Genomic DNA, 25,443 nt, shown 5'->3' with positions numbered 1-25,443 from the left:
CCCCCCTTACACCTCCCCTCCCCTGAGTATGTGATTAGCGAGTGTAAACCTGAGCCCCTGTCGGTGGGCGCGCTCTGGCAGCACGGCTCCACTCAGCAGAGAACAGGAGACTGCCGTGCACGATTGATGCCGGAGCGGCGAACGCCGGGGTTCTTAGTTATCTCATTGCCTTGATTGCTTCCTATCCTGGTGATGCCTCTTTTCTTCTGCTCCTTTCTTCTCCCCTCTGCTTTTCTCTCTCACACTCTTTTTCTCACTCTGCTGCTCTCTGCCAGCAGCTCCCAGATAAATGTTCTCAAAATGAATCATTAATTAGCAGGCCGGGTGTGACAGAGCAGGTAAACAGTTTGGGGAATAAAGTGGGCCGACTAAACAGTCCCCTCAGCAGAAAAAACCTGAGGCCGCTCGGGGGCCCCTGATCAGATTTTGCTCAGTTTTAAAATTTCAGAGAAAGGGTGCCTCCTTTGATTTATGTATATGCTCTCATCTTGATCACCTCATCAGCCAATTGGTGTGGCTGGTGCATGAAAACTGTAACTCTTGTGATGCTCTGTGTCTGTGCACAGAGAGCGGAGATGGCTCAGAGGGAAGTGGAGAGGCTAAAGGAGCAGTTAGCCAGTGGCCAGAGCGCCACCACAGGGAGCTGCCATCCAGCAGAGGGCACTAGCAGGGTAAGGATACTGTGACGTCATGTGTGAAGTACCTGTTTACTGGGATGTAACAGTTAGCTCTCGTGTAGTAATTGAGTTCAGTTTACTGTACTGGCGTTATTCCATTAGACGCTACTTTGCTCCACCACGTTTCATGGAAACATATTGTTCTTTTTACTCCACTACAATTATTAAACAGCTATAATACACATGCATGTGTATGTATGTGTATATATACATATGTGTGTGCGTGTGTGTGTGTGTGTGTGTGTGTGTGTGTGTGTGTGTGTCTGTGTGTGTGTGTGTGCGCGTGTGTGTGTGTGTGTGCGCGTGTGTATATGAGTGTGTATATATATATATATATATATATACGTGTGTGTGTATATATGTATACTAGTTACTTTGCAAATTTAACTTACAAATGGATTTTAAACACAAAACATATGAACAATTTCAAAATGTTATGCATGTTAATAATAACGCACCCAACAGCATGTAACGCAGCTCCAGTAGCTCCCTGACGACCAGCTACAATATTAAAGTTCTGCTTACATTTTGTGAAGCATATTTTTTTAATCGTGATGCTACTTTACTTTTTAAGTAAAGGATCTTTAAACACCACTATGATGCTTTTTTACTTCTCGGATACCAAGTCATTGTTGCCTTGGTAATTTGTGGTTTACTTCCCAAAGATAACCTGTTAGTCAACACTGCATTTGCCTCTGTGATGTCTTTTCCCTCAGATTTTCTTTCAAAGTTGAAGTTGCTATAGGTGATGCCCTTCTCCTTATCAGACGATCGAAAATACAAGTTATTCTTAGATGGAGACGTTATTCATGGACTTATATGCGCATTGCTCCACATATGCAAAAAAACTACATCAAAATTAATTAAATAACAGCAACATCCATTACCCAGTATTGAACAAGAAATATGGACAAATACATAAACAAACTCTGGAAAATTTACAGTAACTGTATCAATTATAATGTTTAAACATTTAACAAGTGTTGATATTATGTTTTAGAAATTGACAGTACCTTTTACTTACTGTATTTCTATCCTCATCAAAACAATGACAAACTAATATATAAAGATGTCACTTTGGTCACTTGTCAGACAGTACAAGGTCTGAAAACACAATCATGAAATTTGTAAATTATGACCTGCACACCAAAATTTAGACAGACATTTGTTCTATACAAACTGTCAAATTCCACAACCTGTGCAGAGGTTTTAATTGGTATAGAAATATTTGATCTAATACCTAATTATCAGATCCAATCACATGAATGAAAATATAGTGTTGATTGTTACCTCATCATCTTTGTCAAAGTCAAATTCTCCCCACACTGCAGAGATTGTGTTTCACTGGCTGCCCTCTTACGTTTTCTCTCCTCCTCGCTCCCTTCATCACTTTTTTTCTTCCCTCTCACACCCCTCATCACGTCTCCTTCTCACCCCGTCAGGAGAAGAACGAGAAGGGAGAGGTGTTGCCCTCCCAGTTGGAGGCCGCCTTGCTGGCTAAAGACCGCGAAATCCTTCGTCTTCTTGAAAACATTCAGCGGCTGCAGTTCACACTACAGGAAGTTCAGGAGACGTCAGCCAATCAGATCCTGGAGCTGGAACGCCAGCTGGCCTATAAAACAGAAGCTATTGAGGTGAGCGGTTCTAACACATGAGAAGTGACAGCACATGACAAACACTTCCTCGGTCCTCAGCTGCTCTGATAATTAACAATACGCTAATTAATATGAAGTAAAACGTGCTTCTTCTTCTTCTTCTTCCATTTCAGAGATTAGAAGCTAAACTGCAATCCCAGATCGACTATGAAGAGATTAAAACTGAACTCAGGTGATAATTTGTTGTAGAGTGAATGTGCAACTCATTCATAAAAATATGACTTTCAATCCAAAAACCTTGACTTTCTGTGCATGTTTGTTTCTCTCTGCAGTATCCTAAAGGTAATGAAGCTGGCCTCGGCAAATGGCAGCTCTTCTCAGGTACGCATGCTCCTGCACCACCTCATTGTTCACGCAGCAGGTTTAAACACACAAGTCTCCTTTTTTGGCAAATAGGAGTTTTGGTTTCTTCTTAATGTTCTCTCGGTGTCAGGGAAGAAAAACTACAGCAGTGCCATTGAATGCTTCAGTGATCGTCATCCATTATAAGGTTATCTGCAGCTGCTGTAATTGATTAATCGAAAATTAACAGCTCTTGTGTGCGTGTGTGTTTGTGTGTATAGGAGTCTGCCAAGGCTGCAGAGGCTCTTCTGCTGGATAAAGAGGCCTTTCTTCCATCTCACAAGTACCTGGTGGATAAGGCTCGGATTTTGCACAGCAATGGTAAAATAAATGTCTCTTATGTTTCAGGTTCTGTCTATAACTCCCAAGTTTAAATAGTTTAAATTTCAAGGTTGTGGGTTTCAAGAGGTAGCGAGTTTTGTCATCTTCTAAAAACTCCCCGTAGCTCGCTGATTACTTGGTGCTCATTGGTCAGGCTCAATCGATTTCTGGAGTCAATGTTTTTCAGAGTCAAGTCTCTTTGCATAAACTGACCCTGCATGTTGCAGTCTGGGTTTTGCAGGGCTAGAGAATGAGAATGTGTTTTCTCTCACCAGATGATGACCAGTCTGAGGATGCAGGAAGGGAGACAGGCAGACCGCCCGGCTCCCACTCATCCTCCTCTCAGGTGGACGGCCGAGCCTCCCCCAGCCCTGGCCCCCCCACCCTAGACAGCTCCTCCTCCAGCCACGATCTCCCCCGTCCCTTCTCGGTGTCCCCGTGCTCCGGGGACCGACTGTCAGGAGACCACATCCTTCACAAGCAGCTCCTCTCCCCACACTTTAAAAAGGAGGGCCTCATGGCTTTTCCCACCGCCCTCTATGCAGCCAAAGTTGCCCTCATGTCAGCGACTCAAGGGTCTGCGGGGGCAGGCAGCGTTGATGCTGGCTTGCCCAGCGACCAGTCAGAAAGCGGCAGCTCAACCGCAGGAGATGAGGACCAACTGGACACGGCCGAGATCGCCTTCCAGGTGAAGGAGCAGCTGCTCAAGCATAACATTGGCCAGCGTGTGTTTGGCCACTATGTGCTGGGCCTCTCCCAGGGCTCGGTCAGTGAGATCCTGGCAAGACCCAAACCCTGGAGGAAGCTGACTGTGAAAGGCAAAGAACCTTTTATTAAGATGAAGCAGTTCCTGTCTGATGAACAGAACATCCTGGCACTTCGAACCATCCAGGTCCGCCAGAGAGGTGAGTGGGAGAGACAGTGACAGGACAGGGGATGTGCAGCACAGACCAAAAGGGGAAGTAGCATGAGTTGACAAGTTGCTCAGATTTGAAACAAGTCTTCTTTTTTAACAGCATTTTCTAAACCACTGGCTTGGAATTGAAAGCCGGTGTGAATTAAGTGTCTGTGAAGTGTCATTCACATTCATCCACTGCCTTCATCTGCAATGACAGTTAAAGCAAAAGGCTGGAGATATTTTACATTTTTCTTATTGTCAACAAAATCCCCCCAAAAAATCAAAACCATCCATGAATTTATCCGACTAACATGTAAAACCTCTGTGGACAAAGCCTGACGTATCTTACTCCTCTGTGACATGAAGTCTAAAAACTGGTTTGAACCATCAAAGAGAAATGATTTGTATTTGGCAAGATGGAAGAAATGGATTATATACTGTGTATGTTGGAGTAGTAAGCGTGATTGTTCTTGTGCCACTTTCCACTATCATTTACCCTTTTCCTTTAGTTGTATGCTTTGTGTAAAATATGTTAAAAATGCTCAGCAAAGCAAAGCTCAGTAAAGACTGTCCATAATATATAGTGGTTGTTATATAGCTGACACGTTGCCCGGCAACAGTGTTTTTTTTTCTTCTGTTGTCATTGACATAAAAAAGATTTTCTAATATATTTTGAATATTTGAAAAACACAAACATCAGTGTGAATACCAGAGCACTGGGTAACATGTTCCTTCATCGCCATGAACATTTACCATTTTGAGTAAAAAAAAAAACACTACAGTGCCCAGCAGGAAATTATTGACTTTTTTTAAAAATGAAACTCTACATTTATCACACCATTAAAAAAAACAAAACAGAATTATATCTTCAGTAGGAATGAATGGACTTGGTTTTTGTTGACAAGAAGAAAAATAAAGAATAGCGCCGGCCTTGTGCTTTAAGTAGAGCAGGTTAAAGAGAATCAGCAAGTAGTTCAGTAAAAACCAATGGTCATCAACAACCAACGATTAAGGTAACTTCAGCCCTCACCTTTGTGTGGTCTTGAAAATAATGGTTTGAATAACCTGGTTAAACTGGTGTCACCATATTTGTCCAAAGCTGCACAAATAAGAAACAAGATGTTTAAAAAAAAATCTTTTGAGAGTGTTTAAGGCATTCGGGAGTATATGAAGCTGTGATGTACCAGTAACCTTTCTGAGCGGCCGTAATCACGCCGTCTTGTTTTGGTGGCTTAGCTCTTGGACCTGTGTGCGTTTAAACCTTCTAATCTACTTGGACCTCATCCTTGACTCTTCTCGGCTTCCTCTGCCATGTTTGTAGTGTTACTTTTAAACTTTGTTTTCTCCCTAGATTCACAGCTTTTGAAAGTTGAGCTTCCCGTATACTGCAACCTCAGACAGCACGCGCTCAAAGGCAGCCATTGATCTACCAGTCAAAAGCAAAGCCTTGGAACTGCTCTCTGATCAACCATCCCACTCACCCCCCTCCTCTCTCCTCTCGCTCTATCTCTATCTCTTTCTGTTACCCTCTGTGGCAGGGAGCATCACTCCGCGCATCCGAACTCCTGAAACTGGGTCAGACGACGCCATTAGGAATATCCTGGAGCAGGCCAAGAAAGAGATCCAGTCCCAGAGGGGAGGTGAGGATGGAGCTGTGAATCATAAGTCATAGCTGAAAGCCATATTGATTTATTTAATTTTTTTAATTGATAGTGATGTTCAGTTTTTATTAACCATTTTGATCACTACTTCAATGCATCTGAAGTGGAAAGGTGATTTGAGTGCTGATCAGTGTCAACATGTGGGTCTTTCTTAATCAGGTGACGGCAAGTCGTCTCTGAGCAGCTCATCAGGCAGAAGCAGTAACGGAGCAGGCAGCAGCTCTGATGAAACCATAAAGAACATCCTAGAACAGGCCAGGAGGGAGATGGAGGCCCAGCAGCATGCCCTGATGGAGATGGAGGCCTGTGGGAGGGCCTCGACTGCCAGTTCTGGAGCACAGGTGGAACGTCTGGGGCCCCCAGAGCGCTCCAGGGGCCTGCCTTTACCCATCTCCATCAAACAGGAGGAAGGTGGCTGTGTTACCGTGTGCATGGCCAACCCCATCAGCAGCCCCCAAACACCCCTCAGTGTGCTCTCCCCGGCCGCCTTCGTCCAGAACATCATCCGTAAAGTCAAGTCAGAGATCGGTGAGGCGGGCACCTACTTCGATCAGCACTGGTCACAGGAGCGGGGGTCGATTGGGCTCAGTGGCGGAGGTAGCTCTCTGCCCTTCAATTCGGTCTCTCCTTCCTTGTCTTCCTCCTCCTCTGGGCCCTCCGCCTTGCCCCGGCCATGGCCCCGTCTGGAGAACGGCGAGTGTCTCCCCAACAGCGAAGAGGCCTCCGCTGCCGAGGACGAGCTGGGGCTCGGCCGGCCAGTGGAGGTGAAGGTGGAGTCAGACACGTCTATAAGCGGCGAGTCCCCAGGACCTGGCCCGGGACGTCTATCCTACTACCCAGCGTACATTCCCCGCGCCCTCAAGCCCACCGTGCCGCCGCTGACTCCAGAGCAGTACGAGATGTACATGTACCGAGAGGTGGACACCATCGAGCTGACCAGGCAGGTGAAGGAGAAGCTGGCAAAGAACGGCATCTGTCAGAGGATCTTTGGAGAAAAGGTCAGATGTTGCTCTTTCATATTAACACGCACTCCAAAACAAACAGCCTGTCGATGCTGGAATCGTTCCTTACAGTGAGAAATAAGAGAGATGAGAATATAGATGCATCATATATACGAGTGACAGTGTTTGTGACTATACCAAATAAGTATCCGCCACCTTCCTGTTTTCCTGTATCATCCCACGTATAGTTTCAGGTCTTAAGACAATGTGAAACATTAAACTAAAATAACCTAAGTAAACACATAAAACATTTTCATTATTTCAGTAAATAAAGTAGCCTAATCAACCATTCAAATCATCGTGGTGAAAAAGTAATTGGCTCTTTAAAACGGTAATAACAGGTCCCACCACTTCTGCAGCAATAACTGCAGCCCGAAGCTTCTTGTAATTTCATAATAGTGTTTCACATCACCTGCTCTTTATGGAGAAAGATACATTTGTAGGCTTTCTTGTGCGCCGGCTGCTTCAGTCCCATGACTGCATCGCTGAGTTCAAGTCAAGATGTTGTCAAGGCCACTCTAAAACTTTAATTTTTGTTTTCAGCCTTTCAGATCTATTAGCTCTTGGGCAGATGACTGGACTCATCCCTTTTAGAAGTGTTTGGCACTGAGCAGAGGTCATGTTTCCCATATCCCAACACCGCCACACTACAGCCTTCACATTTAACTGTTGCTTCTGGTACAGCTCGGCAGAGGTATCCCAGCCCTATAGAAAATTGCTGTTAGAGTAAAATGCTGTATTTGCTTTACACCACGTATATTAGAACCTATGTCATCTGAGATGTTCCGCTTTTTACTATTCTCTGCACAGAACATAATCCTAAAAGCTTTCATGTGCTTCTCTGTAAATGTGAGAGAGCTATTTTTCACATCTCTTTCTTATTGTGGAGAGCCATCAACACCGGACAGTGTTGATAGCTGAGAGTTGGATGTTTAGCCGTGATCCTTTATGACTTCCTGGATGAGTTGTAGCTGCTCTCTTGGAGAGCCTTTGGGAGGCTGACCACATGTTTTACCATCCCACAGTATCCTCCATGTAGACATCCGTCCCTGTGGTTTGGTGGTTTTGTGAGCAGATTTCAACAGCTCTTCTCTTCTGGAATTTCCTTTGTGGCACAATGTGCTTGTATGAATTTAATGGTGATTAGTTGCTGTGGTGAGATTGATGGTGAGATTCGTTATAAGTGTTGAACTGTGTCTTTGTTCAAACATCTGCATCGAGTTCTCAGCAGAATGTGGTTGATTGAGTAACGAAGAGCAAACACTTTTTAAAGTCAGTGTCAGTTAAGTTTGTTCCTTAAATTAATGAAGTCAAGGAAAGAAGATATTAATGTTCATAAGAAGTTATTTTATTTGCATTTTTTACCTTCCTGCTATATGTTCTCTATCAGTTTTGTCAGAGTCAGAAAATTAGCTTTTATTTCCAGAGAATCCCTCTGGGTGTTTTCTCCTCTGTGATTTGTCAGAGTTTGTTCTCCGTGAAGTGGATAAAATACAACAGATTTCATGATATAAATTTGAGATCTTGGTGATATAAAAGGTTCAAGTCTTGATTGTGCAGCTCATACCTTTCAGTTGGAGATTCATTTTTAAAATATTTTTAAACTTAGTTCCATTAAGACATAAATTTGGTTTTTCAATAAAATCAAGTTTGTGTGTTGAGTTTTTTTTTTTTTTCAAAAAATAAAAAGAATAAGAAAGAAAAATAAAAACATTTGCCTTTATATAGGTTCCATGTTGATCTATGACCACACATATTTTATAGTAAATTACATCAAAGTCAATCTTCAGTACAAATCATAACGTGACGGTTTGAAATGATCAGTGGATAAGCTCTTAATCACCTCCATGAAATGTGCTGCAAGTCGAACTTAAATGCTGTTTTAGAGCAAAGTCAACATAAACATTTATAGTGTGTTGCTTCCCTCTAGTGGCTGTTTGCTGAAAGTGTATCAATGAGGCCGTGACTGCGGTTGAAAAGTCTTTTTTTTTTTTTTTTTTCTTCTTAGGAAGGTTGCTAACCGAGTTAAATGACCCGGAAGTATCTAAGTGACAGCGATGATAAGAGCTGGTCCAATTCTCTAATTAATAAGGAAAGGAGCTTCAGTGCTTCCTATCTTATCGCCTTTAGTATAGGAAAAACTGGACCTTCCGTTACAAAAGAAAAGGAGAAAATGCCTTCCCACAATTCCTTGCTGCACCAACATTTCACCACGGCAGACCCACGTAAATGTAGAAACATCACAGCACCTATTCTACACTTGTGACACGATCCGAAACCTATGGAAATCCTTGTGGGACTGGCTGAGCTCCAAATCCATAAATATAGAATTCTTCATCCATATGTTATAAATAAAGTTAGTTTAAAAAAATCCCAGTGTAAGTGCAGTCAGATTCTCTCCACACTGCGATTGTCTTTTCCTAAGTCCTTATAAATTCTCCTTCACATCTTTCCTTGACCATCTTTCCATCGAGGTCGAGGAAACGTGGTGAGGAAAGGAGATTATTTAGACTTTTCGACCGCCGACTATATGTCAGAAGGATTTCCCTCTTTCAGGATAATAACATGGAAAACCAGTCATGTGCCATTTATACATTAATTGTCTGTAATGGTACATATAGTTTTTTTTAGTCACGATATAATGTATTAACCCGTGATTGTATGGCACAGGTGCTGGGGCTTTCTCAGGGCAGCGTGAGCGACATGCTGTCTCGGCCCAAACCCTGGAGCAAACTGACCCAGAAAGGCAGGGAGCCCTTCATCCGCATGCAGCTGTGGTTACTGGACCAGCTAGGCCAGAGCCTCAACCAGAACCCAAACCAGGGCCATGCTCAGGGTAAGACTGCAGTTTGTAACGTACACTCACCTCCACAGGAATGGACAAGCAGGAATCCTCCTTAAGATGCTGCATTACCAAAATACAACATTTGAAAAACAACAATTGAAACAATTCACAGCAGTAGTTCACTCTGCATACAGCAGGACTTCTTATTGTTTTTCTGTGTTGCCTCCCGCCTCCAGATAAAAGCCCAGTGACCACCCAATCCTCACCCTCCCCGCCCCCCAGCCCAGCGGAAAGCCACTCAAGTCCACTGGTTGAGCCTGTCAGTCTCTCCCTGGAGAGCAGCAAAGAGAACCAGCAGCCTGAGAGCCTCGGGCTGGGGCTGCCCCCCCACTCAGAGGGAGGGAAATCCACTCCCAGCCTCATGGCCCTGCATCAGCCGACAAACCCACTGGGCATCCAGGAGTTGGTGGCCATGTCTCCTGAGCTGGACACCTATGCCATCACCAAGAAGGTCAAGGAGGTGCTAACAGACAACAACCTAGGTGTGTATGAGTTCACACTGTGGGGTTAAGCTGACACTCCAGACACAACAGACAGACACAACTCCTACGGACAAATTCAAATACAAAGGTGCTTTATTGGCCAGAAAGTTTCACAATGTTGCCAAAGCATCAAAATACAATTTAGCCAAGTAAACAATAAGAGAACACCGTCAAGGTCAACATGCATATACATTTATTGATGTTAATTATATATTTACAGTTGTGACATGTTGATATGCAGTGCTTTTGTCTCCTCACAGGCCAACGTCTTTTCGGGGAAACCATCCTGGGTCTGACTCAGGGTTCTGTGTCGGACCTGCTCTCCAGGCCCAAACCTTGGCACAAACTCAGCCTGAAGGGCAGGGAGCCGTTTGTCCGCATGCAGCTGTGGCTCAATGATCCGCACAATGTGGACAAGCTGAGGGCTATGAAGAAGATGGAGAAGAAAGGTGTGTATAGTAATGATAGTAATAATCTTTAAATACAGGTTTGATAAATTGTTGGTGTTTTGTAATTCCTTTAAGCCAGATCTGACTGTCTCCCCTCTAGCCTATCTGAAAAGGAGGTATGGGCTGCTGAGCACCGGCTCGGACAGCGACTCACCCAGTACTCGCTCCGAGTGTGTGAGTCCAGCCTTGGTCTCTCTGGACCTGTGCCCCTACAGCCAGGTCAAGAAGCCTCGGGTGGTGCTGGGAGCTGAGGAGAAAGAAGCCCTGAGGAAGGCCTACCTGCTGGAGCCCTACCCTTCTCAGAACACCATCGAGATGCTGGCCTCCCAGCTCAACCTCAAAACCAACACTGTCATCAACTGGTTCCACAACTACAGGCCAGTGCAATGACCTTTGTGACCTTTGCTAATGGCTGCCTCTGCTGTTTTCTATACTTCTATACACTTACTTTAAGCTGAAGCTGAATGCCTGAAATGTAAACAGGAAAAGTAAATTTAAATCTCCTGACACTCAAGTGTTTGCCTTTAAGTGCCTGTCTAACGAGCAGTGTTTGTGTGCAGGTCCAGGATGCGACGGGAGGTGCTGATGGAGGGTCTGCCAGACAATGACACAGATGCTGAGCACCACAGCTACTCACCCTCAGTGACGCGGAGCCCCCACTCTGATGGAGAGGAGAGGAGGCTGCAGAAGCCCTCAGGACACATCCACTCCAGCCTTCCTCTTAACGCCAACACCGCACTGCCTCATGTCAAACAGGAGGCAGTAGACAGGGAAGACGAGGGGGAGGAGGGAAAGGAGGGCTCCATTAAACAGTCGAGAGTTCAGTGTTTTTCCACAGCAGTACAATTCCCACAGCTGAAAACTGAGCACGAGGACTCCATCGCTGGCTGTCGTGAGACCCATTTGGCCGGTCAGAGCCTGAGGCACGACGAGGGGATGAGCAGCCAAGCTCAAGGGCTGTACCCTGGTGCAGTGTCCATAGATGGACCCCAAAGAGCCAATCAGTCCAGGCACGAGGGGGAAGACGCAGGAAAGTCACCTGTTGACCCGGTTAGCTTCAAGGCTTCGTCAGAGCCCTGCCGCAGCAGCCTGGAAGTCTCCCTGAACTCCCCCTCTGCTGCATCCTCACCCGGCCTCATGATGTCGGTCTCCCCCGTCCCTTCTTCCTCTGCTCCCATATCGCCCTCGCTGCCCAACCCGCCCTCAACGAGCACCAATCACAGCCTGGACCCTAACCAGATCCCTCCCTTCCAAAGCCCCAAACTCAACAGAAGCACTCAGAGACGCAATGAGAAAATGGCCAACCTCAATAACATCATCCACAGGTTAGAGAGAGCAGCCAATCGAGAAGAAACACTGGAATGGGAGTTCTAAGCCCCCCTTTTACCTGTATCTAGTCCTGATGACCCTCGCGGCACACAGGAGCGTCTCAGATAGAATCTTCCTGAAGACTTTGAACGGAGCCTGGCTCCTGAAGGCCTGTCCTCTCAGACTGATAACTCATAGGAAACGGGAACACAGAGCTGAACACGAGGCTGAATTCCCTGCAAGAACTAAAAAGTTGAAAAAAAAAAATGGTTTATAAATGTGTATTTGTTTTTTTGTTTTTGTTTTTGATAATGCATACTACTTTGAAATATATGTGACAGCATTAGCTGTTGTTTTACCTTTTGGACTTGACATGAAGACTTTTGCAGCTATGGTGTCATAAAATGTACACTGAAGTTCTGTAGATTGCCACTGGGTGAGATTAAAAAAGACCCCTGTCTTAAGCCATTAAAAGCACTATAACTATTTGAAAAGAGACATTGACCAAATTTGCTACTTTTTGAATAGCAATTTTTCAGATTTTGTCTGTAAGACTGGACAGTTTAAGTCAAGTAACATGAAATCCTATTACTGACTGAGGGATAGTCCTTTAAGACTCTAAATATTCAACATCTTGTATGTACTTAGTTTCTTGGTGATATGTTTTGAAATATTTGTAACTCACACGTATAAAATGTGGTTGTACATGTTATAGAATTGTCTGCAATAGCCTTCTCTAAACCTGATGTAGCATGGTACTCACCTGACCCTGTTATCCTCTGTAGTTAGTCACCTGTGATTATACTTGAGCGAAAACAAGAGAAAAAAAGTTGAAAACCCTGCAAAAAATAAGAAAAAAGTAAACGTTAAATCTAATAAGTAGAGTACTTTTAGTGTTTTTGTTTTCTTTTTTTGAATAATCCTTGAGGTTTACAGTTTAGGGCCCTTGTGCTTTTGGTAGTAAGTGAAACATTCACTACACATGAGCACAGTTTACACAATTACTTTCAGACTTACCTCTCTGACCCTCTTAAGGCACTGGTTCTCAGACTGTAACGGGCCAAGACACAGGACACCTGTTTTACCTCAGATTATGTTGATGCACATCATGCTATGACCATGCGTTTCATTCTTATACATGAACATGACCCACGATTATTTGAATCAATGGAGGGAAAGTACTTGTATCACGCCTCAGACGTGCAGAGATCAAATGCGAGTTTTAAGGAGTAAAATCTGTCTTTTACAAAGAAAATGCTGCTGTTTGAAGACATAATAATTCCTGTGTATTGTGCTCCTCCTCACTTGATTGGGTGCACTTTCTCAAAATGTGTCAAGTACTGTAGCTAGAATAATATGTACTTGATCAAACACCTCAAGCTCTGTGTACTGAGATGGTGTTCAGCTGGGCAGTGTGATAAGAAACGGTTGCCAGGAATGACACTTGATACACACAGTATGACCTCTCATCAACATGAAAACATTCAATCTGTAAGTAGGATATATTCAAGGACACAAAAAGCTACAGGTATCCCCTCATATTATCTTTGACCACTTGTGTATTGTGTCTGTAGAAGTTTCTTTGTCATGCTTGCGAGATGTTCTTTATGTATTTTTCCTCTATTTTATACTCAGAACAGTTAACTAGATATTCAATACCTCGTGTATGAACTACTTACGGCACTTAGATTTTGATAATTGTGAGGACTCAAGAAAATTTCAAATATCAACATTATCCTAACTTAGTGTCCACAAGTCTTTGCCTTTACTGTATCGTTGAAGTTGGTAGTAAACACTTGCACATGTCTACATAGTTCAGAGGACTTGGATTGTATTATGTAGAGATATATATTACACATTTACTAAAAAAAAAAATATCTTACATTCTTGGAACAAAATGTGCTGATTATATTGAAATAGAGTGTACAGATTTAATAAACCAAACCCATTCAAGCCAGTTCTGGTCTGGCAAGCTTGCCCACGTTTTAGACCTTCTCTCAGGGTAGTCTTGCTTTTTAAAGCTTTACTGAAACAGTTGCTCTCATCAGTGGTGGTGACTATGATAAACATTATGTGGTGTAGAGAATGACTCCATTATATATTAAATGGGCCTGTGGAAGTTGTAAGTATACGGGAAATGCAACTTTCACAGAAAGCAGTGGTTTGGTGGAGAGTTGTTGCTGTTTTGTAATTCATTACACAGACGTGTCAAAGTACAGTGTAGATTGGAACTACCAGGATGAGGCTAATGGGTTGCATTTTCAAGATCAGTAGACTGCTCTCTAAGATACTGTTCTTGTTTTCTCTCGGAGCCACAGAAGATTTTTCTCTGGTTTTCGTACCACCATTTTTTGTGCATAATATACTGTATGATTAGAAGTGACATTTCTTTCATTGAAATTTCATTGTCTTTCATGGTAACATGGGCATATGATTGAAAAAGAAATGTATTTACCCAGACCATTATCTCTTCATGTAAAGCTCATCTCATTGTTTTGCATGCAAAACCATTCTGGTCACATGACAAGGGATAGACTGCGTTTTTGTGTTGTTGTTCTTGCACAGGGACATTGACTCAGCACTTAAAGTCTTTTTACATTAGTGAAGTCCATGCATGATGCGGCTGATAAATTTGGCTCTCACAAAGCCATCATGAATCCAGTCAAATCAAAACCCAAAAACGACCCAGTAAACATTACTTCCAGGTAAATATTTAAATCAAGATTATTTTGTGCCATATCGTATGCCTCATGCATTATCCTCACAGGACAAATGCCTTGCGGTAATGTGTGATCTAAGAGGGGTGTGGGCCGTTTTGTCACCAGGTTCAGAAAAAAGCAAAGCTTTTTGTAATAGCCCTACACATTAGATGGTTTTATTTTATAATTGACATTTGTCACTAAATATTGAGGTAATTGGTCAGCAAAATTTGAATGATTGCATTCAGAGTTGTTAGTAAAGAAACCACTTTACAATCTGACACTAAGGGTTTGTCACAAAGAAAATATTTCATTTGAAAGTCAGCTGTGAGCCAATAAAGAGAAGTGTCCTGCAGGCTTGAATATCTGTCTAAAGCCTCACGTCAGGCTATTAAATGTTTAAGAATGGACAAAAGTATGCCAAGCGTCTTGGAATTGAATTTGCATATGTAAGCCATCATTCAATACATAATTGTTTAAGACCCTGCTGTGTTGTGTTTTTATTTCTTTATGGTGAGGAATGACCACCCTTGGAGGTCAGCCACATGTACACACACTACAGATAAATTAATGCAAACAAATTCATAAACGTACTGTAATGTGTATTGTATGAATCCAAAACAGCGCTTGTTATAATCTTAACTATCTGGAACACTTAGTCATTTTCACATTTGCTTCATTAGCTGCTTTTCGATCATTCATGTCCATTATATTCAGTAATTACATCAGTTATTCGGGCAGCCTACGGCGCACTGTTTACATGATAGTACCGCGTGGTGTGTATGAGCCCCTCCCCCGCCTAGAGTACCGCTCTGACGCAATGACGTCACATATCACGTAGGTTGTTGGGCTGGAGAATTCGCTGCGATGGCGACGACGGCTCTCTGCTGGAAAGGGACGCAGTGAAGCTGGCCTCGGCTCGGATATGACTAATGTTTATTTGATCGAGGTTTATTTGCTGCTTAGTAATTGCACGGGCTTCGGATGAATCTTCGGCTTCTTACTTCTCTGCACTCCTTTGACTGGTGAGTCCGCCGGTTTGTGGTCGTTCCTTGGTGTGTTTTGACAGAGGCCTCCTTTTTGGGGTCCGCCCTCCATCTCATAACAACAAAAACAGAGAGCTGCGCTAGCTCGACCAGCTAATGTTAGCTAGCCGCTGTACTGACTGGACTGTGTTACAGCTACTAATGGCAAACACGCAATACTATGAGATTGCAATACAACAGCACACTGCGTATAAGTAAATGTTAATGTCCACTGCTTACAATTCACATATCCACTTTAGGCTAAGCGTTAGCTTGCGAGCATTTCTTTATTGACGTGTTATTCTTGATTAACTATTAACGTTAGCTAGCTGCAGAAGATCTAGCTTAATGTTACCCAAAGAGAAGGAAGGGCTACAGCAACGGTAGCTAGCTAATTACTTTTGTCTATTGACATGGGTTGTTATATATCTGACAAACCTGTTTGAATAACTGACGTGTTGGCTTCTGACTTTTTTGTTGGTGTGGATGGTTTCGCCATAGTTGTTAATGTTAAGTTGCAGAGCACTAAGCTTGCTAGCACTCATTGTAACACTACAATTCAGGAGGGTTTTGGATAACGATAGCTTATTTTGAGATGTCCACGTTACATTCAACTAGGTAACGCGAAATATCATAAATGCTGTAGTAATATTTTAATTGCTTCGCGAAACCATGGCCCTAAATCCATGGCCCTAACTTTCAGCTAGCGGAATTTGATTTTTCCAGACACAAAATTAGCCGACATGTATGCTTCTATGTCATCCTTAATCCTGTAGTGCCATTGTTAAGTTTAATATTGCTACCTGGCCGTCAACGTAGTCAAGCTGTCTGTCAGTCTTTGCAGTCCATCGTCTCAGTCAGTATTTCTATTTGAAGCTAGCTAGTAATAGTTAAAGAGATCGGGGCTGTTTGCCCGATATTGTTGCCCCCTGTGATGCATTGTGGCCGGTCACGGGATAGGAGTAACGTTAAGGCTCTAAGGGGCTTAGCCTTCTCTGTGTGACTCTGAACTAAGAGCCAGACTGAGCCGTAGCCACGGGTCATGAGCCTGCTGCGGTAAACAGAGCCGTGTGCGTGTGGCAGATATGCTTTATCAGGTAGCACCAGCAGTAAAAGCAGGGCTCCTCGACCAGTGAGGTAATGACCCCCCCTCTGCTACTTCTCACCACTCTCCACGACCAGGCGGTGCTGAGGGCCTCTGCTGCCGGTCATGCAATGAGATTTTTGTCTTCTTTCTGGCCTTTTGCATCTTAAATGTGCCTGAGGAGGTGTGTTGAGGTCTTGAACAGCTCATTCACTGACCCCTCAGATCAGATTTCAGGCTCTGCAAGAGCAGCTGACCTTTACAACTATTTGTGGGCCTGTATGCTGATAGATCTCTAACAGGTTCCTTGTTTTGAAGAGAGACATTTAATATTGCTTACAGGCACCATCTGTGTAAAGATAGTTTACCATTACCTGAACAAAAAGTTGGTATCTGTTCATGCTCTTGGTGAATGACATACTCTCATTTCTGTTGTAAACTATACAGGAAAGTAATACCACCTACTAGCCAAGTGCTGTGAAATATCTGGATCTGCCATGTATGTGTGCCTGACCAGCCATTTGGGCAGGTAACCAAACATCGTTGGGTAGTTTGACCAGTCTTACCTTACAGTGGATTGATTAACCTCAAAATGTGGCAGTAGGGGTTTTAATTTAAAAATACGTATGGGGTATTTCTGAAGGTGACCATTAGATGATCAGCCCACGTGACTGAACCATGTCTTTATGCCGGCTAGACTGTTTAGTGCTTCAAGATCCAGCTAGCTTTTTTTCCATTCCACAACTGAGTTTAAGTGGTATCTCTGAGCTCACATGCAAGCCACTGTGACCACCAGTACAGCTATATTTGCCAGGGAATCAAAAGAGCTTCTGTAGCTTGAATGTCTCAGTGAAAAAGTCTGCTGTTTGTAAAATAGAGACAAGTTTATGGGGAAAAGCATTTGCTCATTATTCAATTGCATGTTTGCCTTCATTTCCGCAGATTTCCATGTCTTATTTGTGAGAGTTTCCAAACAGGATCACCAGGACTGCTCATCATCCATTACTGATTGTCTGTGGTAAGTCTAAATGATATATTACATCACTATTCTTATGTGACATTTTTAGGCATTTGCTGTTTATTTGACTGTGTGGCCACCAGTACATTTGTCCCCCTTTACTAAATGTAATGGAACTAATTGACTATAAGCTTTACCGAAGGCCACAAGCCTGCTGTTGCTGGCCAAGCCTTCCCTTGTAGTGCCATTTCATGTGGAATTGATTTTCTATTGAATGTTTTGAACATGACTGCCCTACCAGGGGCTCACAGTCTCCTGGTCGATCATGGGCTACAGTTAGTCTTTGTTACCTAGACGCATTTCCTGAGAAGGTATTTACAAATCCTGATGCTTACATACAACGTCACAAACACAGTTTGCTACTCCGGCCGCCCACTACATTGTCTTTTCGTCGTTTCTTGAAAATCTGTTCACATTCAATCTAAATGAATCCGACACAAGCACTGCAAATTAATGTAGAAAAAAAGGATGCTAGTGTGGTTCATCGTTTCAGATAGTAATTTCATCCAGAGTAGATTCAGTGATCTGGAAGATAAGACTTAACATTTGCTCTTTTAGGGTGAGCTAAGCATTTGGCGAAAAAACAACAACAGTAGAATTATAATGTTTAAATGAAAAACATGTATATTATTTAAGTATATTTTTGAGCATTTACATGAGAGTGGACCATAGAGAGATGGGGAATGATGTGCATCAAAGGTCCCTGGCTGTAGTTGAACTGGGACATTATAGTTTGAGGTTTCCTGGTTGGTGCCTTAATCCCTCAGGCACCGGGATGCCCTGATAAACTATTTACAGTTTAGGACCTTGTCCATCTCAGAGAATGATGATTTAAACCTTAAAACGAAAAGACATCAAATTTCAAGGAAAATGACTCCCAAAGAATGTCCATTAATACTTTTTATAAGTTTAAATATTGACCCACCGATTTCAACAACTGAACCCTGAATACCTATTGAATTTTAAAACCAATCTATAGTATTGATGCTCTCCCAAAATAAGTTATGTGTCAACAAAAAATTGTTAAACTGACCTGAAATCAGTGCTGATAATGAGACTTCGTCACCATAGACGATATTTTGATCATGAATTCTGTTTCTATAAAAGTTGCTCCATACGTTACAATAATGAATCCTGGTGGTACTGGCTGCACATTATCTCTCCTCTGGCTGGAGGAGGAAAAAGTAGATCTTAATTTGAAATTTGTGGATAACAAGTGTTTTAAAGATAATGGTTCAAAGATAACGTCTATGATTTACATGCTCTCTGTCAGAATTACTTATCAACTGTATGTGTTCTTGTACAGACTGATCCAGGCCGGAGTTCCTTGTTGGGTGACCCACACTCCTTCACAGGGGCCATGGTAAAGTACCATCACTTTATCTATGTTTTGGAAAGTAGCTGCTGTCAGTCTGGTGGCCTGTGCGCAGTCTGCAGAATCGGAAACTCGCCATTGATTTTCAGTGTTAGCCAGGCCTGTTTACCAGGAAGCAGACCAGCTGCAACAGTGTCAAAGGTCCTTCAAGGCTGCCGCCTAAGCAGGGCAGCTTTCAGTTTTCATTGCAGAAATTGGTGTTGTACCGTTGCATAGTGACATAACTGGTGGATCGGATGTGTTGCCCATTGAACTGTGTGTGTATGTGTGAGTTTTTTTGTTCTTGGCATGCTGCTGCGTGGCGGCTGCCCCCTGGCTGGCCTCAGCGCACTGCTCTTCCAGCCTTGGTGACCGTGTGTATCAGCTCGGCTCATGCTGAGCCAGCATCCCACAGGATGTGCTGCCACTGTCCGTTATCTGCCATCTCTCTCGACCACCTTAATCTTTCTTTGCACAGTGTTCAGACTAAATTCTGCTCCTGACCAAACACAGGCCATAGATTCGCGTCGATCTCTGTCAGCACAAGTCCAGACATTTTTTTCCACCAGTTTGCCCTTGAGGAAAAATCTCTGACTCTGCTTGTGTATCCAAGTCTGGCATTCACTACTGATAGGCATCCTCTGTAAAATGTGTTCATCTTGGACATAACTACTACTGTGACCTCAAACATTTGGTCCCTAAGAAAGTGTACAGACTGCTGGTAAAAACTTCTTTTAAAAAAATGGACATAATTAAATTTTACCAAGAATTATCCAAAAAGTTGGTGTAGACTCTCCTTTCTTTTCAAGGTCTTGTAGATAAAGTTTCATGTCTATTTCCAGTTTTAAAGCTATGCATGTTATTGTCATCTGAAATACCATAGCTCGTCATACAAGGGGTGATTATAGTAAATTAACCCGGGTTACATATTACAGTGTGGGTGGGAAAGATAAGACAGCCGCACAAACAAGTATAAATGCAGCCCTGTCAGGTTGGATTTAAATCATCTCTGTCACAATAAGGGTTGTGACACTTCTGCTATATCCAAATCAGATGGTGGCATGGCTGGGAAAATTCAACGCAGTGAAACAGAGAAGTAACACTCCTTTTCCCCAAAAACTACTACCATGGTGGTCTTTCAACCCCCCAGGTGATGTCTTCAGAGCAGCTCTGTGGTCAAAGCTTTGAATACATCTGTCACTGTACTTGAGTTTGTGACAGGAGCAGGGTAATAAATAAGGGAATACTTAGCCAGGCTTCCCTGGACAAACATTTCAAAAGCCATATTAAAAGTAAAGACAAGTATGTGACTGAAAGAAGGTTGTTGTTGTCAAAGCTGACTCGAGTTCAGTAAATAGTTAACAGGCCTTTTTTCTGCAGGAGGAGGAGGGGCAGCATAGCTTGGAGTGCATCCAGGCCAATCAGATCTTCCCCAAAAAGTCCCCCGTCCTGGAGGAGGAAAACATGCAGGTGAGGACGCCGCTGCCCTCACTGCTTATCTTGTGTTGTAAAAAAAAAAACCCAGTTAACCTGACAGTTATGTGTAAATATGTGGTAGAGTCAGTTACATAACCTGCCTGACATATGTGACTCACTTTCAGTTTTTACCAGTCTCAGAAGTGAAGTGTCAAAAGTCATGTAATATCTGAATGCCTATAACCGAAAGTAAAAACTTTTACTTTCTGTAATTATCAAAAAAAATCATTATGAAGAAATTATAACAAGGAGACTTTCATCTGAGAAGCTACAGGTCAGCACTCAATAGCACACAAAATAGCAGCTGCAATTTTTTTTGATGTAGGTGAAATGTGTCACAACATACCATAAATAACAACATCTGCCAAAATAATCCCAACATGATTTTTTGCATATCATTCAGCCCTAATCACGAGTTATGTTATCTTCTACTTTGGTATGTTTTCAGTCAGCTGGTTGCTGGTATTCAAAGTGGTAGCTGTGTCACTTGGGAAGTTTCATTTTTTTCAATGAGTGTTGTGCTTTACAGCAAATGCTATAGCCCACTGAAAATTACTGATTTGTCAAGATCCTTTTAGGCACAGGAAACATGATCAAAGAAAACAAATCACAGAGTTCCTGAGTTCTTTACAAAGTTCACCAGGTGGTTAATGGGAGAAGTTCATGCTGTGGAAAAAGAGTGTAGAGTTTGTACTCATGACTCAGATTACCTGCAAGAGTGCAACATTTCAGTTTACCCGACTGCTGTAGTAGAAATGGTCAGCATGCTGCTACAAGTTGCAAAATAGTCACACTAACCATGTCTAGTGAAAAAGCGATCAAATCACAACCCTTATGTCATCACTGCTGATCTCTGTGAAGCTGTTGTGAGTTTGAAATGTTTTATCACCTGCTGTTGCTAGGTGCCCTTTCCTGAGCTGCACGGGGAGTTCACAGAGTATGTGGGGAGAGCAGAGGATGCCATCATCGCAATGTCCAACTACCGCCTACACATCAAGTTCAAAGAGTCTGTTGTCAACGTAAGTATCTTTGAAAAGTGACTGATGAGCTTCAAGGTCAGATACGATTAGAGACTCTCTTTTACATGGTTCAAAATAACTGGAGAATGAAGTACATTGTCTCTACTCGAGGCTGTGTGAATCTATTAATGTTTTGTGAATGGGCAGAGCCGGGCCATTGTGCCAGCGCCGTGGTGACCAGGCCATTCAGAGCTGATCTGCACTGGCAGCAGTGCCGCGTGACTCTTCATCACCTCTGTTTCTACACTCGCCTGCCCGCATTGCTTTCTCGCTGCACTTGCCGTTGCCATGGTTGCAGTGATTCCAGAGGGGATGCATAATAGTGGCGCCCTCTCTGTCTCTCTCTCTCTCTCTCTGTCTCTCTTTCTCTCTCTCTGTCTCTCTCTCTCTTTCTCTTTCTCTCTCTGTCTCTTTCTCTCTCTGTCTCTTTTCGCCACACTAAGAGAGAGACTAGCTTTGTGACCAATAGTGGTCACCTTCTAAAAAAAAAAACCTCCTCATGTGCCTTTGAGAAGATGTTCTAGGTTTTCTTGGGGGTTTTTTATACTCCTATAAGATACTGGCTCCAGTAAACTTCCAAAACTATGAGTTATTACAACATAGATTGACACCACGTATACACAACACATATAAACAAATATTTATGCATTTGTACATATGTATTCAACATTCTGTTAAGTCCAGGGTTGCACAGGGTGGTAGTACTAAAAAAACTTTTTTCCCCAGAGACTACACTCTGTTATATGCAGTGTATCTCTCATAAACTGCCTACATGCAAATCTTTGAATGTTTTTCTTACTCACAAATGAAGTATTTGTCATAATCCCTTGATGAAATTGTTCCCAAATGCCTTAGGAGAAAAATATGATCACCAAGCTGCTCTGGTGCAGACTTGAGAGCAGGAAAGTTGTGCAATGATAAATCATGTGCTGCAGAAAAACACTTCTGGATGTTTCATTTCCTTCTCTCAAAAACTATCATCATCTATGCAAGTGAAAATAACACATTATCACTGTAATGGATAAGTCCTCTTCTGCTCCATGTTTTTCTTATTGTCAACAAATCCCATGAAAAATCCAAAATCAATGATGAATTGATCCTATCAACAAGTATTGTTTGTATTGTTGAGAGGCCGGTGAACCACATCAGTGAGGCAGTGATACGTTCATTCATTACCCTCAGCATGGACCCTCCTCATTATTTAGAATCAGTCCCACATACACTGCCCTGCACGTGGACACTGTCCCTGCTGCCGAAAAAACCCACTAACCGCACATAATAGACTTAAACAACATAACTGTTTATACCTGTTTAGGTAACGTTTGCTAAAAATGAGAGCTCACATATGTTTTGGGAAATTTTTCAGCCTTTTAGAAAATGAAAGTATATATTTGTGACGTGTTTTTAAAAACTTCAGTAGGAACGTTCGGTGCCAGGCAGAGGAGGGAGGTCAGAGAGACACATTGTTGGTTTTGGTCTTTTCATGGGATTTGTTGACATTAAAGTATCAAAGCTAAATTCTTTTGATACCAAAACATAAAACCTAAATTTTAAGTACCAAAACCTCCCAGTGAATGTCTGGTCAGATTTGTAATCTTGTTTAATTTATGTATTGATCACATAGTTCCTGATTTAAATCACAGTTTTTGCAAGTTTGAGAGTATTTTTTATTGAAGCCAAGTTCTTGCGGCTGCTTGAGTTTAAGCAACATTTAAAATCGGAGACTTCTGGCTTGGAACCAAAGCTCATGTGTGATATCATCAATAGATGCTCATTGGTTTATTCCCCAGTTCCGGTGAGTGCATCCATCTGAGTGTTTCCTGTTGCTACTGGCTGCCCGTCACGTGTAGCTGGGCTTAATTGGAACCTCAATGAGCCTCCGGTTCCTGGCGCACAAACCACGTCTCTGTGCTCACATCAGACAGAGCCAGCGTTCTCCTCACACATATTTGGACGTGTTGACGAGGCATTTGCATCACATGGTGGAGTTGTCAGAGCTCACAAACCAGGGGTGGGAGGTGGAAGAGAACGAGAGGCTGTTAACAAGCAGCTCAGGAATTTTGATGGTGGCCAGATTAGGGGATGTAGATTAGAGGGCTGGAATTAAGTTGCAGAGGCAGGATGCTCGAACATCCGGAATATGTTGCGATGGCAGAAAGAAGTTCCAAATCCATGAGCACCACTTTCATTATTGTTCTTTCTGTTTTGTTTTGGATAGAGTTGTTGTTGTGAGGTGTCAGTAAGTACCCAGCAGAGCTGCATGGCGTGGAGTGGTGGACTGTATCATTTGTGTGTGTAATTTGTTTGTGCCTGTCTGTTACCTCGCTGGTGCCGGAGGAGTAGACTCCTGCTTGTTCACCCCGTTTAACACCAGGTGCTGGATTAAAGTAGACGTGATGAAAAAATACGTGTGGGGAAAAATCTGTCCACACAAAGCGTTCAATCTCCATCAGGCAGTAACACTGTCGCTGCACTAATGTATTGGGAGCTTGACTTGCTGATGACTGGCTGTCGATGCATGGCACTGGACTGTGTGTGAACAGCAGCTTGAGCCACACCTTTTTATGAAAGCCCACTGTGCTGCTGAAAAGTGCCCTTACTGTAGCTAATTAACAGAGCTTAGTCAAGAGCAGCATAGGTATTTCCCTGCAGTATTCAAAGTATGCTCTTAAGTTACAAGCACATGACAGTTCTGTACTTTACATGTAGTTTGCCTATAAAAGATAAGACTGTAGCTCTGGGCCCAAAGGGAAAAGCAGATACAAGCTCTTCAGGATCCAGTATTGAGTGTTTTTGTTCTCCCATATGCAAACTTAAAAAGATTATTTATATTAACTGAGCTCAGGAAGATGTGATGTGATATGAAAAATTAATGGAAATGCACCTGGGAGTAATCTGTGTGACCGGTGTATTTTTAGCACCATGCAGCTGAAGGGGTTTGGTTACAGAATGAAATATATGGAGTAAAATTGTGATGTTGCAGCACATCTGGCTGATTCTTGGCATGATGGCGTTTTACTGTGTCGACCACCACTAATTAACGTAATGGACTGTTAGTTGCAGTCTACCACACTACTTGTACTGACTGCATGGGTTTGGTTGGTGCATGTTTCTGTATGAAAGGCTGATGTTCCCTCTCTTCCACTCCACAGGTCCCTCTTCAGCTTATAGAGAGCGTGGAGTGTCGGGATATGTTCCAGCTCCACGTGACCTGTAAGGACTGCAAAGTCGTTAGGTATGTCCTGCACACTAAAGCCACTCCAGCTGTTTCCTCCTGTTTGTTAAAGGTGTAGAAAAGTTGGGATCTGCAGTGTCTCACCTGGTACAGTGCATACCATTTAGGCTCAGTCCTCACCATAATGGCCTGGGTTTGAATCCGAGACGGAGGCCTGATGTAATGCCTGTTGTTAGACTTTCTGTAGAGACCCAACACCAAAATTGGTAAGGTAAGGAAATATGTGCTTTCCACAAACAAAGGACAAGTATTTGCTTGATTCTGAAGTATCTGTGTTGCAGATATCAGTATCGAAATGCTTCTCTGAGAACCACCCCTGTGCTCTGATAATATTCTGTCACCTGATGAAGGTGTAACATTGCCTTTTTCCTTGTTGCGTTTCCAGGTGTCAGTTCTCCACCTTTGAGCAGTGTCAGGAATGGCTGAAACGCCTGAACGTGGTGGTTCGCCCTCCCTCTCGCCTGGAGGACCTCTTTTCCTTCGCCTTCCACGCCTGGTGCATGGAAGTGTACGCCGGCGAGAAGGAGCAGCATGGCGAGCTGTGCAGACCAGGTACCCTGTTATCTCCTACATGTCCTCGCATAGCCCCAACAAAAAAACCTCCCCTCTGCTCTGGTCTTATCAGACATCTCTGCTCTCTCTCCAGGCGAACATGTGACCTCCTGGTTTAAGAATGAGGTGGAGAGGATGGGCTTTGACACTCAAAACGCCTGGAGGATATCTGACATCAACAGCAAGTTCAGGTAATAGCAGCTCTCATTCAGGAGACATAATCTGCTGCTGTGCTGATTTCCGTCACTCTCAGTTAGAAGATAGATCTGTCCTTAGCTTTCATTGGCGTACATCGTGTGTGTGTGTGTGTGTGTGTGTGTGTGTGTGTGTGTGTGTGTGTGT

At 43.0% G+C, this 25,443-nt stretch overlaps 2 protein-coding genes across 5 annotated transcripts in view; both read left to right on the top strand.

Moving 5' to 3' along the window:
* The window catches only part of cux2b (cut-like homeobox 2b), an 87,954-nt gene extending 73,134 nt beyond the window's left edge, over positions 1-14,820 (top strand). Inside the window, exons 10-22 of one of the 2 annotated variants that reach the window (XM_023397669.2) lie at positions 567-671; positions 2,120-2,311; positions 2,446-2,504; positions 2,605-2,653; positions 2,896-2,995; positions 3,271-3,900; positions 5,432-5,533; positions 5,714-6,552; positions 9,226-9,391; positions 9,577-9,882; positions 10,143-10,331; positions 10,432-10,708; positions 10,892-14,820. In XM_023397669.2, coding sequence (XP_023253437.1) covers positions 567-671; positions 2,120-2,311; positions 2,446-2,504; positions 2,605-2,653; positions 2,896-2,995; positions 3,271-3,900; positions 5,432-5,533; positions 5,714-6,552; positions 9,226-9,391; positions 9,577-9,882; positions 10,143-10,331; positions 10,432-10,708; positions 10,892-11,705 — 3,828 coding nt within the window. In that variant the 3' untranslated portion in view covers positions 11,706-14,820. Of the gene's footprint in view, positions 1-566; positions 672-2,119; positions 2,312-2,445; positions 2,505-2,604; positions 2,654-2,895; positions 2,996-3,270; positions 3,901-5,431; positions 5,534-5,713; positions 6,553-9,225; positions 9,392-9,576; positions 9,883-10,142; positions 10,332-10,410; positions 10,709-10,891 lie in introns of both variants that reach the window. The other variant, XM_023397668.2, reaches the window with a different exon arrangement.
* Positions 14,821-15,194: 374 nt separating this feature from the next.
* The window catches only part of mtmr3 (myotubularin related protein 3), a 26,585-nt gene continuing 16,336 nt past the window's right edge, over positions 15,195-25,443 (top strand). For all 3 annotated transcript variants that reach the window (XM_023397675.2, XM_023397673.2, XM_087171650.1), the window contains exons 1-8: positions 15,195-15,363; positions 17,390-17,465; positions 18,772-18,828; positions 20,200-20,289; positions 21,198-21,314; positions 24,467-24,549; positions 24,935-25,101; positions 25,196-25,292. In XM_023397675.2, the coding sequence (XP_023253443.1) occupies positions 18,826-18,828; positions 20,200-20,289; positions 21,198-21,314; positions 24,467-24,549; positions 24,935-25,101; positions 25,196-25,292 (557 nt within the window). In that variant the 5' untranslated portion in view covers positions 15,195-15,363; positions 17,390-17,465; positions 18,772-18,825. The remainder of the gene's footprint in view (positions 15,364-17,389; positions 17,466-18,771; positions 18,829-20,199; positions 20,290-21,197; positions 21,315-24,466; positions 24,550-24,934; positions 25,102-25,195; positions 25,293-25,443) is intronic.

Source organism: Seriola lalandi, unplaced genomic scaffold (genome assembly GCF_002814215.2).
Source record: "Seriola lalandi dorsalis isolate HSWRI2012SDOR001 ecotype SW California unplaced genomic scaffold, Sedor1 jcf7180002054883, whole genome shotgun sequence".
NCBI lineage: Eukaryota > Metazoa > Chordata > Actinopteri > Carangiformes > Carangidae > Seriola > Seriola lalandi.
Note: the sequence above shows the minus strand (reverse complement) of the source record. Positions and strands in the feature narration are given on the sequence as shown.